Source organism: Solanum stenotomum, chromosome 5 (assembly GCF_019186545.1).
Source record: "Solanum stenotomum isolate F172 chromosome 5, ASM1918654v1, whole genome shotgun sequence".
Lineage (NCBI taxonomy): Eukaryota > Viridiplantae > Streptophyta > Magnoliopsida > Solanales > Solanaceae > Solanum > Solanum stenotomum.
In genome coordinates this window covers 55,033,377-55,045,760 of record NC_064286.1, presented here as the reverse complement: position 1 = coordinate 55,045,760, position 12,384 = coordinate 55,033,377, and the positions used below count along the sequence as shown (strand labels likewise).

Here is a 12,384-nt window from a genome sequence, read left to right as displayed (position 1 = left end):
TAACGAAAATAGCATATTTTAATATACATGAAAACCAATCATAAATGTATATATCATAAAATACATATGTATGCATATAAAACATTAAGGAAAATAGCATATTTTAATAAAGGAATAATTTTTCTATATCATTTTTATTAATTATAAATTATTTAAATATTAAAAATAAATACTATTTAATAGTAATGATAAAATAGATATAAATTATTTATTAATTTTCCAAATTAGTCAAATAAAATTAATAACTAGCTTTAATACATTGTACTTATATAATAAGTAAAGATAAGAAGGAGTATTTTATTTTATTTTGAGATTATACTATAAGATAAAGACACTTTAAAATCTTTCATATCAAACCCACCCTATATATACATGTGAGCGACGTTCCAATTTCATTCTATTTCAACATTAATTCTTTCTACTCGTCATCTTTTTCTCAGACCATCGCCGGCAGCAGCAAAAAAATTCTCCGGCTTCCGGTCGTCACCGTCAACATGCAGAGGTTTGTAACAGCAAGGGCAAAATGGGTAGGAGAGTTGCGAGGTTTATCGCAGCGTTGTTATTCTCAATTTGGCTTAGCATCCCAAAAGGACGATGATATGATCATCAATCCTCAGATGCCTCACTTCGACTACTCTCCGCCGCCGTACAATGGACCCTCCGCCGATGAAATTTTGAGCAAACGGAAGGAGTTTCTTAGCCCTTCTATGTTTTACTTCTATGAAAAAAATCCGGTGAGTTCCTTTTAACTAATTAGCTGATTGTTTAGTGAAAAATTAAAAAAAGATAGAATTTGTAGTATAATTAAGTGGGGTTTAAGTTAAAATTGAGAATCAACTGGGTTGTGTAAAGTGGTGAAACTGCTTCATCCTAGATTAGAGTTTCACGTTTGAGCTCTGGTATGGAGAAAATCCAGTCTGCAGAGCCCTTATCAGGATTTAGTCCGTGCTCTACCGAACACCGGATGGAAAAAAAAATAGAGTTAAAATTGAGATTGAGACGTAATTAATAATGTTTTGAATGATTTTGGTGGCACTGGGATGATTATTTAATGTTATCTAACCAATTATTGATTTTCGTCGTGTTCCTGCGGAGTTAACGTGACTTGATTCCTTTAACCTTTTTTTTTCTTTTTCATTTTCGCCTTTCTTTTCACTTCTAATTAGCTGTATCTAATTACGTGCTCTGTCTCTTCAAATTATTCGTTGAGATTGCATTGGATATGTTGTTGCTGATCTATAAAATAGTTAGTCTCAAATTATTTGTCATTTCATAGTTTAGATAAAAATTCATTTTTCTTTTCCCATTTTCCCCTTAAGAGTAATTGTTCTTGAATACTACAAACAACTCAATTATGGGGAAATGACACATAGATAAAGTATGTATAAATAAAGAGAGACTATATATTAAGATAATGAATAAGGATGAAATAGTCAGAACTCCTCCTAATTAATATTTTCTTAAGGGGCATGTAAGAGAGAAACATGACACATAATCTGAGACGGATGGAGACAAGTTTAAGTATTATTCCGATGCTGGAATCCGTATGTCTTAATCTAAAACAGGTATTGGAAATATTATACAAAAATGAAAATAAAAAGTAGTACAAGTTGTCTGATGCTGAATTGTCGACGCAAGAAAGTCTTAGTAAATATTGTGAGGCTTAGAGTTGAATCCAGCAAACTACCTTGAGGTCTGTTTTATGTTCATTTTGTAGCAGTATAAAGTTTCATCTTCAGATTCAGTAGTGGTTAGCTCTAGTTTGAGAATTACCTGATTCGGTATTCTGTAATTTCATTTTGGTACTATTAATCTTTAGATTATGCATGTGATTGTGGTTATTATGTACAGCTGCATTTGGTACATGGAAAGATGCAATACTTATTTGACAGCAATGGACGTCGATATCTTGATGCATTTGGAGGAATTGCAACTGTATCTTGTGGACACTGCCACCCTGATGTGGTAGAGGCCATCGTAAATCAAACCAAACGCTTACAGCACTCGACTATCTTATACCTCAATAACGCAATTACTGATTTTGCTGAGGCACTTGCTTCTAAGTTACCTGGTGATCTCAAGGTAGTTCTTTACTCTCTGGTTTATTATCTAGAGCACCATATCAAGTTATGTCTACAAAAGTTTAACTTCTATACACAATACATGTAACTGTCCAGACCATCCATAAGAAATGCGGTCAGTATCTCTTAGAAAATTACAAATGACTTTAACTTATATGCACAATACTTGTAACCATAAAAAGTGAAATCAGCAGCCTAGATACACTGATAGTGTAAAATTATTTTGCAATGCTATTGTTTATACGTTAAATCCATGTCTACAATCTGATCGAGACATATGATTGCTTTTCCAGGTTGTGTTCTTCACCAATTCCGGGACTGAGGCAAATGAGTTAGCAATTATGATGGCAAGATTATACACCGGTTGTCATGATATCATTTCTCTAAGGAATGCTTACCATGGAAACGCAGCTGCCACTATGAGCACCACTGGGCAAAGCGTATGGAAATTCAACGTAGTACAGGTACAACTTCGTATTCTGCAAATTGTTATTCCTCTGTGTTTGCTTGATGCAATCATCCATATTTTTATCAGATGACTATTATGAAGTTACATTAAAGGGGTTAATGAATTGCTCTGTGATTTTACTTGGTATCTTATCATCAGTAAGAAGTTACAGTCTTATTATGTTGCATTTTCTCCTTTGTTAGATCTGATATTCAGTGAAAATGTAGAGCGCAGCGGAAAAAAATAGCCACTAAATAAAACTTTAATGTTTCTATCCATTCTAAAGTTGTATTTGATTATGTATAACAACTGGAGTATGAGGAAATCTGCATTAGTGTTGCTAAATAGCATATGAGGATGCCGTAATGTACAAAATCTTGTTATGCTTATTACTCTGTCTGTTGTTCACTTACTATTTACTTTGCTGATCAGAGTGGAGTTCATCATGCCATAAACCCTGACCCATACAGAGGTGCTTTCGGTTCTGATGGTGAGAAGTATGCGAAGGACGTTGAAGATCTTATCCAATTTGGAACATCTGGAAGGGTTGCTGCTTTTATGTCTGAAGCTATACAGGTACTCATCCCTGATGTTACCTTGCCCATCTAAATTCCATAAAACATCATGTGTATCATCCTCTATAATATTCCTTTTGAGTGTAGGGTGTTGGTGGGATAGTTGAATTGGCTCCAGGTTACTTGCCTGCTGCATACAGCGCTGTANGTGCAGCGGAAAAAATAGCCACTAAATAAAACTTTAATGTTTTTATCCATTCTAAAGTTGTATTTGATTATCTATAACAACTGGAGTATTAGGAAATCTGCAGTTGTGTTGCTAGGTAGCTTATGAGGGTGCTATAATGTACAAAACCTTGTTATGCTTATTACTCTGTCTCTTGTTCACTTACTATTTACTTTGCTGATCAGAGTGGAGTGCATCATGCCATAAACCCTGATCCATACAGAGGTGTTTTCGGTTCTGATGGTGAGAAGTATGCAAAGGATGTTGAAGATCTTATTCAATTTGGAACATCTGGAAGGGTTGCTGCTTTTATGTCTGAAGCTATACAGGTACTCATCCCTGATGTTACCTTGCCCATCTAAATTCCATAAAACATCATGTGTATCATCCTCTATAATATTCCTTTTGAGTGTAGGGTGTTGGTGGGATAGTTGAATTGGCTCCAGGTTACTTGCCTGCTGCATACAGCGCTGTACGAAAAGCTGGAGGCCTTTGTATTGCAGATGAGGTTCAATCTGGATTTGCTCGCACTGGAAGCCACTTCTGGGGATTTGAGAACCAAGGAGTGGTTCCCGACATAGTGACAATGGCAAAAGTCAGTCTCTTCAACAATGACAATCTGCTATTTTACATACTCAATGACAAAAGAAGACATCCGTCTCCTGATTATAATTCGGCCAAAAATTAAGCTTTTTTATCTTTTCCTCGTTTTTCTCTAGGGCATTGGAAATGGAATACCCCTTGGAGCTGTGGTAACGACTCCTGAGATTGCAGAGGTCTTGTGCCATAGTAATTATTTCAACACATTTGGTGGAAATCCTGTTTGTACTTCTGCAGGACTTGCTGTCCTTAGAGTGATTGAAAAAGAAAACCTTCAAGAAAATGCTCATGTTGTTGGTTCCTACTTGAAAGAGCGCCTTATGGCTATCAAAAATAAGCATGAAAGTAAGATATTTTTCTCCTCTCACCTTTATCATTATTACCTCTACAGGAGGATGATCAAATCTTTTTTTTTTTGGGAGAAACCACTGCATTTCTTTCATTGTCACTTTCGATTGATTATAGCTTCTGCAATAACGTTTATGCAGTTGTTGGTGATGTGAGGGGAAGAGGACTGCTTCTAGGTGTTGAACTAGTGACTGACCGCAAACTGAAAACTCCTGCTAAAGCTGAAACTCTTCATATCATGGACAAGATGAAAGGTAACTTTCTCTTAAATCATCATCCTTTTGTCCAGTCGTTAAATTACACCTTACGTATTAACTTAATTTTTCTATTCGACTTAAAGATATGGGAGTACTAGTTGGCAAGGGTGGATTCCGTGGAAATGTCTTCAGAATTACTCCTCCACTTTGTTTCACTAAAGAAGATGCAGGTACATTTAAGCTCTCTTTTCTCCTTTCTCAAATGGAATTAGTTACCACAGGCTTGCCCAATTCAAGCTATACTCTGTCCTTTCGAGGAGTTTTGGCTCTTATATATCTGAAACTTTGATTGCAGATTTCGTGGCGGATGTGATGGATTGTGCAATGTCAAAGATATAACGACTCCTCTTCACTACACGCCTCGTACGTGTGTCTAAGATGCTACAGTTCAACAGCTTGGTAATTATCCTATAGCCATATGATAATGGCATAGTTAATGGAACTCTTTTATATAGCTTTTAATCTTCATGTATGTCAGTTGAAAATCAGCAGCTACTTCAGTACGTACAGTAGCTAACTATCATCATATAATATGAGTCAACAACTCGTTGTCTCTGGATATCCTGCTTGTTTTTCTTTATGAGCTAGCACATCATCTTACTCTAAACTAGTACTTACTTAATAAATAAAGAAGAAGTAATGAAAAAAACAAACTGAAGCCCTTTCACGCACTAATGAAAAGCTCTTTGCACAAATCAAAGCGTAAACTACACAATCACGTGAAAGAAGCAAAAACTATACTTTTCCTCCCTCCACCATGAGTGTCGTGCAATGAAGTATGCATTTTTCTTGTTTTCATCATCATAATTTTGTTCTTGTAGCAAGAAATTATTATAATTTCAAACCACCAGACAGGAACCTATTCCTAAGTCACTGAATAATTTCTTTGATTAAATTCTTTTATAGTTTTTTTTCTTTTTCAAATTTATTTTAGAACTTGAGACTATTGTCTTTTAAGGTGACACTTTATTTCAATAATTAAGTGAGATATTAAAGGTTCATTGAATCTGATTGACAACTTTGAGGAAATATAGAGGAGGATCCAGGATTCGAAGGGAATGGGTGTTATATCGTCTAAATAGGATAAACGGATAGTTTTTTTCAATTTTGAATTATAATTCGAGTTATTTATTTTTTCGATTGATATAAACAAATTGATCAAACATGCATATTTAGCAACATTTTCTTTTAGATATTCTAATCTTAAAGATACCTAAGTAGTTCGTTTTTTTTAGGAATAAGACACCTTATTCTCTAAAATTTTAAGAAAACAAGAGATTTTCCACGTTAAAAATTTGAACTTTATAAAAAAATCATCTAATACCATATATAGTTCAGAAAATATATAAAGTTATAGCTTCAACTCAATTACTTTTACTTAGAATGATGTCGATAAAAGATTGAAAGAACCTTTAATTTCAAAAGTTCTAACATAAATATCCATCATCTTTAAAACTTTTTTTAAAAAAAAAAAAACTATTTAAAAGTGTTTTTATTAATATTTACGTATCGTTAAAAATTTAACATGACCTGTAATTGATATACAATACAGACACAACACTTGTATCAATTAAAGATTAACACTTGATGAAAGAAAGTAAATAAAAGAATTAAGAATTAAGTCAAACAAAAAATAGTTAATTAGATAAATAAATGTAAAAAGAAGTAATGGAAAAAAAAAATGAGTTGAAGCCCCTTCGCACAAATCAAAACGTAAATCATATAATCACGTGAAAGAAACACAATTATATATTTTCTCCCTCTACCATCATGTGTCGTGCAACAGTGTAGTACACATTTTTCTAATGTGTGTGTGAATATATATTAATATATTTATGCAATCAAGAGAGTGCTTAATGTATAGTAAAATATCTACTTTATTCATTTATATATGCCACGTAACTAAAATAGTACTTAATGTTTAAATAAAGTGACAATTTTAGTGTTTCATATATATAGTGTAGTTGAAATAATTTTTGATCTATGGAAAATGATAATTTAGTTCAAAACCTTAAAAGTAACCGTGTAAGTCAAACAATCTATTAAGTTTAACTGCACACGCACGTGAAAGAAATAAAAAATATATTTTTTCTCTCTCCACCATCGTGTATCATGCCAAAATGAAGTATATGTTTTTCTTTTCGTTTTTAAATATAATTTTTTCTTGCATGAGACATTAATAAATTATAATTTCAAACACAAAAACATACGCTAATTTTGGTACAACTTTTAAAAATTAAAAATAGCAAAAATATTGTATAAGATTTGATTATGGTCGAAAAGTTTCACTCTCACTTTTTTAAAAATATTTTTAAACTTAAAAATTTATATTAATTAACCTGATGCACACATGCAATGATGCAAAGCACGTACTCTAAACTAGTAATAGATAAAGAAGAAGTAATAGAAAAAAATTGAAGTCTTTGCACCCATTAATAAAGAAGACCAAAAAAAAGAAAAAAAGTTGAAGCCCTTCGCACAAATCATGTATAAACTACGCAATCATGTGAAAGAAACAAAAACTTTACTTTTCCTCCCTCCACCACGTGTGTCGTGCAATTAAGTACGCATTTTTCTTGTTTTCCTTTATAACATAATTTTATTCTTGTAGCAGATGACATAATTGTACCATAATTTCAAACCACTAGAGAAGGACCTATTTCTAAGCCATAATATTTTTTTTTGATTAAATTCTTTTACAATTTTTTTCTTTTACAAATTTATTTTAAACTTTAGATTATTCTCTTTTAAGGCGACACTTTATTTCAATAATTAAATAAGATATTAAAAGTTCATTGAATTTGATTTACAATTTTGAGCAAATATAGAGGAGGATCTAGAATTCGAAGGTTACGGGTGTTATATCGTCTAAATAAGTTAAACAAACCGTTTTCTTCAATTTTTGAGTTATAATTTGAATTATTTATTTATTCGATTTGCGTAAACAAATTGATTAATCATGCATATTTAACAACATTTTCTTTTAGATATTCTAATCTTAAAGATATATACCTAAGTAGTTCATCTTTAAGGAAAAAAAAACCTTGTTCTCTAAAATTTTGAGAAAATAAGAGTTTTTTCACATTAAAAATTGAGTTTTTATATAAAAGAAATCATCTAATACCATATAGTTGAGAAAAAAAAAGTTGTAGCTTTAACTCAATTATCTTTACTTAGTGTGAGTGTCGGTAAAAACTCGAATGAACCTATAAATTCAAAAGCTTTGACATAATAATATCCATCATTTTTAAAACTTTTTTTTAAAAAAAAAATGTTTAAATATGTTTTTATTAATATTTATGTGTCGTTCAAAGTTTAATACTAATCAATAATTGATATACAATACACACACAACACTTGTATCAATTTGAGATTAACACTTGATAAAATATAGTAAATAAAAAATATCAAGAATTAAGTCATGTAAAAAATTGTTAATTAGATAAATAAATAATATTGAAAAAGTAATTGAAAGAAAAGATTGAAGCCCTTGCACACATTAACGAAAAGACAAAAACAAAAAAGAGAGAAGAATTGAAGCCCTTCGCACAAACCAAAACGTAAACTATATAATCACCTGAAAAAAGCAAAAAATATACTTTTCCTCCCTCCATCACCGTGTGTCGTGCAACAAGGAAGTACACATTTTTCTAATGTGTGAATATATATATTTATATTTATATTTATTCTATTTTTTTACTATATTATAAAAGGGAGTTTAGGTCCAAGTACAATATATAATATTCAGGTTTGGGACTTTTCCCAATCTTGAATATTATATATTATACTTGTGGGACTTTTAAAAGGAAGTTTATACCCAAGTATAATATATAATATTCAATATTGGGACTTTCTTGAATATTATATATTATATTTATTATATAGTAGAACTTGGGCATAAACTCCCTTTTAAAATAATATATATATATATATATATATATATATTTCTACTATATAGAAACATGAAGTGTAGGACGACCACAGCATAATATTATTGTACATTGTGCAGCAAAAGTTGTATTTACAATTTTTAGGTTTAGTTATTTAAATAAAAAGTAAGGGTATTTTCGTCTATTCAATTTGTTCTTTTGTTCTACCAGTTTCTCGATCATTCTTACTTCTTCTTCTCTCCTTAATTTCTTTGGAATTCCTCTTCTTTACTCTCTAAGATTCCAAAGACGAAACCTAAAGTCGAGCAGGTATGTGAATTTTTCACTCTTCTTTAGAATTTCAATAATAATAAACCTTACATTTCACTAAAGTTTAGAATTAGGTTTTTAACTCTCTGTTATATTCTTCTTGAAACCTTCCGTCTTCAAATCTTCAGATATGTTCTTCTTCAAATTTTGCAACAATTTTTTTCCATGAAAAATATGAAGGTTTATGTTGTCCTCACATATCTGCGATTTTTTCTTATAGTTGATGAATTGAATTAGCAATAGTTGTACATCTCTATTTTTTTTTCTTTTTATCAACAGTCTGCCTATTCATTAATAATAATAAAGTTCACTCGAATTGCTAATTCTCAACCACATAGTGTTAATCTATAAAGACCAGCATTTTCTTTGCTCTCCTTGTCTATGCAATCATGAATGCTAATCTCATTATAATTGACACTATTGTATATACTTTGTATAAATGTTGCCATTTCTGATGATGAATACTTCTACATGAGACAAAAATAATGTACTATTTACAAGAAATGAAACTTGCAATTAGTCTTTGCAAGTAAGGTTATGTATCTGATGAAAACTTGAACACAAGGCTCAACTCTTCTATTTTACATACATATTCATGTGATGCCTTTGGAATCTTCTTTATCCAATCCATACATAAATGGACGATCAAGGATAAGTTATAATTTAACTCAAGTGCAAAAAATACATTTAACCTTTCTCCATTTAATTTCAGANTTCAAAGTTACATAAAAATATTATAAATCACAATAATTAATAACTTCAAACATCTAAGTAGACTAAGTAATTTACAGTTTTTGTGACGTTTACTTTGTGGTTATACTTTTTCTTGATGAATTTGTAGGACTTATTTTCAAATTTATGGAGTGTATTTTCTATTTTTAAAAATATTTTTTTGGTAACTATAATTGTATTACCAGATTTTCAATATGTATAAATTTGAAGCTTAGCACATGGACATACTCCCATGCCTCAAAGCCCATCACCCTTGCCTTGTCCAGACTCTATGCTAGAATACTACTAAGGATAAAATAGATTATGCATTGCACTTGCCAATCTAGGAGTCATGCTACTTCTACTATGAATTTCCTGAATAACTTGCTTTATAATCTCCTCTATGTTCCTCTCCCTTTGTTGGAAATTTTATTTTTTTTAAAAAATATTGATCAGTGTTAATCAAGTAAACAATAAAGGTAATGTTTAAATTGCAACCTTTAGTGAGAATACAGACAAAATTGAAATAAGTTGTCGAGTCAACTAATTATTTATACAATAAAAGTTGCACAATTTTTCCTCTTGGTTTCAACTATAACTTCGAGGATCATATTAAAAGGAGCTTTAAGATTTTCCATGGAAAAGACAATGATTTTGAAAACATAGTGACTTGTTTCATCTATAAAGGTCTATCGAAGGTGATTGTTACTCACTTTTTAAAATTAGACTGAGTTGTATTTGCCGTTTTAGATGGTTAAGCTTTTTGTACTTTCATGTTACTATTGAAAGTTCTCGGGTAATACAAATTACGCCTGAAATTCAAATAATTGAGAAACGATATATTGTTTATCAAGAATAGGTTGTTGTTGATCACTATATATATAATTAATAGTAATTAATCTTATGTACAATACACTACAAAAAATGAAGAAAAAGAAGAATAAGTGTTCTAGGTGATGAAAAACATGTCATTAGAGGTAAAGTGCAGCAAATTAAATGCACCATCTATTCCTATGAATCAATGACTTTGGCGGAAAGAACACTCAAGCTGAAGTGGTAAATGATGTAATTGACACAACTCGCATAAATAAAAAGAATTGTAATTTGTAATCAGAATATTGCACAATGTGATGGTAAACCTCTACGTGGTGAACGGATACTATCTCCGTTGGATTGCATTGTAGTACGTCTGTCCCGAGTTTTGCTCCTGTTGTCTTTAAGCCTTTTAATGGAACAAGTTGACTGAAGAGATTCAACGAAGGTAACTTCGAAGCTTGAGGCATTTTCCCATTAGGTGAGAGGTTCTTGAAGTCTTATTTTAGTAATGGCACCTCAAAATCTACCTTGTTATGTTTAACTACATTGTTCTTAGTTGCTATGTCAGCTCATGGTTCCATATGGTTTGTCGAAAAGCTCATTTGATTTGGAAAGTTCGGATTAAAGGCTAACTTATCCTCTTAAGTACATCATGTCTATCAAGAACTTCTTCCAAGAAGCTTGCCATCCATTAGTTCTTGATTTTGGTGTCTATACAAATTTTGCTTTGGATCTTCCGTGAATCTCATGTTCATGTAGATGTAAAATTTCTTCTATTGCTTGGGGAAAAACACTGCGCCCCAACTACAAGGCAGCTGATGGAGATATGGTGTGTTTGGATGAATTTGTTTGAAGAACTCAGTTGCATTTCATTTAGGCCTTTCTTTCACAACTTCCACCAAACATGGCGTGTAAAGAGAGATGGAGGAGAGCTCAGGGAGTGATATTTGAGGGTCATACTGGTAGGCCAAGAGAGCATAGTTGATCCATAGGTAATAGTAAGGGGAGACTTCGATGTCATCTGCGAGTAAGAGACCAAAATCATCATCTGATGTGCTGCATCTCAAAAGCATTCAATAACTATAGTCTTCTTTGGGTTGTTTGTAGATACAAATGCAGATCACAAAATGGCGGGAGACTTGTTCGAAGATTTGCCTCCTCTAGCTGCGCCGCCATCTTTCGCCAATGGAGCCGCCGCCACTACTACGGAGACGTCGCCAGCACCACTACTACCTCTTCCTCCCAATTCTACTGCTGCTCTGAAGAGTGCCCTTAAAACGTACTAAACCACCTGCATAATCACAATATGAAAGCAGGTCAATTTTTTGTTGCCTAATGATCAAATAGAGTGTTGAATGCATTTGAGTTTAAGTTTCTATGCTTCAATTCTGGTTTTTTTAAGCTTCTTTTCCCTTTTTATTACCTATTTTATAAGCTAACAACACTAGGACGAACACGGCATCAACTGGATGTACGGAAGGCAACACAAAATATACATACTAACTTTTCAATTTCAATTTATGACTCTCTGTAGTACTATTTGATTGGCTATTAAGTACGTGGAAGGGCAAAAAGAGGCGAGAGAGACCTTACATCAAGCTCTTCTCAGTTCTCTCAAGAATCTGTATAGTCTCTAGCAGCTCCATCTATGTGAAACTGGTGGGTTTTTTCCCTTCTTTTTCTATCTCTTTTACTTCTTTTTATTGTTGTTTTTCTATGTTACTTTCATAGTTTTTATGTGTTTTTTGTGGTTAGATTTTCTTCTTTTTGGTGAGTTGTTCTCTTTTCCTCCTCCTTTGTTTTAATAACTAGATGCAATAACTGATTTGATTTTAGAGAATGTCAAGGACGGATTTTGTATTTGACAAATACAGATGCAATAAATTTTTAATAGAATGTATAATATTTGCATGTGGATCTTCGGAAACTTTTAACCAAGTTCTTAGCTTCTGCTGATTTTCATTCAATCGTGTGTTCAAAGTTCTGTGTGTGCTTTGATTTTATAGCTTTCATCATTGCTCAAATTAATTTTTTTTTATCTCCTTCTTGGTTTCTCAGTTTGAGTTACATGTCAGTACTTATCTTTGCTCTCTAATGTACCGAAAGTGTTTGATAGTCTGCATAAATTAACCTTTTCCCCTTCTTTCATCGTACATTTATAGAAATTTTTACTCAAATTTTCT

At 32.0% G+C, this 12,384-nt stretch overlaps 1 protein-coding gene across 3 annotated transcripts; it reads left to right on the top strand.

The window, feature by feature from the left end:
* Positions 1-392: 392 nt before the first annotated feature.
* LOC125865502 (alanine--glyoxylate aminotransferase 2 homolog 2, mitochondrial-like) lies at positions 393-5,034 on the top strand. Of its 3 annotated transcripts, XM_049545699.1 has the most exons (10): positions 394-734; positions 1,852-2,082; positions 2,375-2,545; positions 2,962-3,001; positions 3,496-3,599; positions 3,686-3,865; positions 3,990-4,215; positions 4,359-4,472; positions 4,559-4,645; positions 4,771-5,034. In XM_049545699.1, the coding sequence occupies exons 1-10, from the start codon at positions 495-497 to the stop codon at positions 4,812-4,814; spliced, it is 1,437 nt and encodes a 478-aa protein (XP_049401656.1). In that variant the 5' UTR covers positions 394-494; the 3' UTR covers positions 4,815-5,034. The 3 variants fall into 3 exon arrangements, with proteins under 3 accessions (XP_049401655.1, XP_049401656.1, XP_049401654.1); XM_049545698.1 differs by lacking the exon at positions 2,962-3,001 and having other exon boundaries at positions 393-734; positions 3,456-3,599; XM_049545697.1 differs by lacking the exon at positions 3,496-3,599 and having other exon boundaries at positions 395-734; positions 2,962-3,105.
* Positions 5,035-12,384: the final 7,350 nt, after the last annotated feature.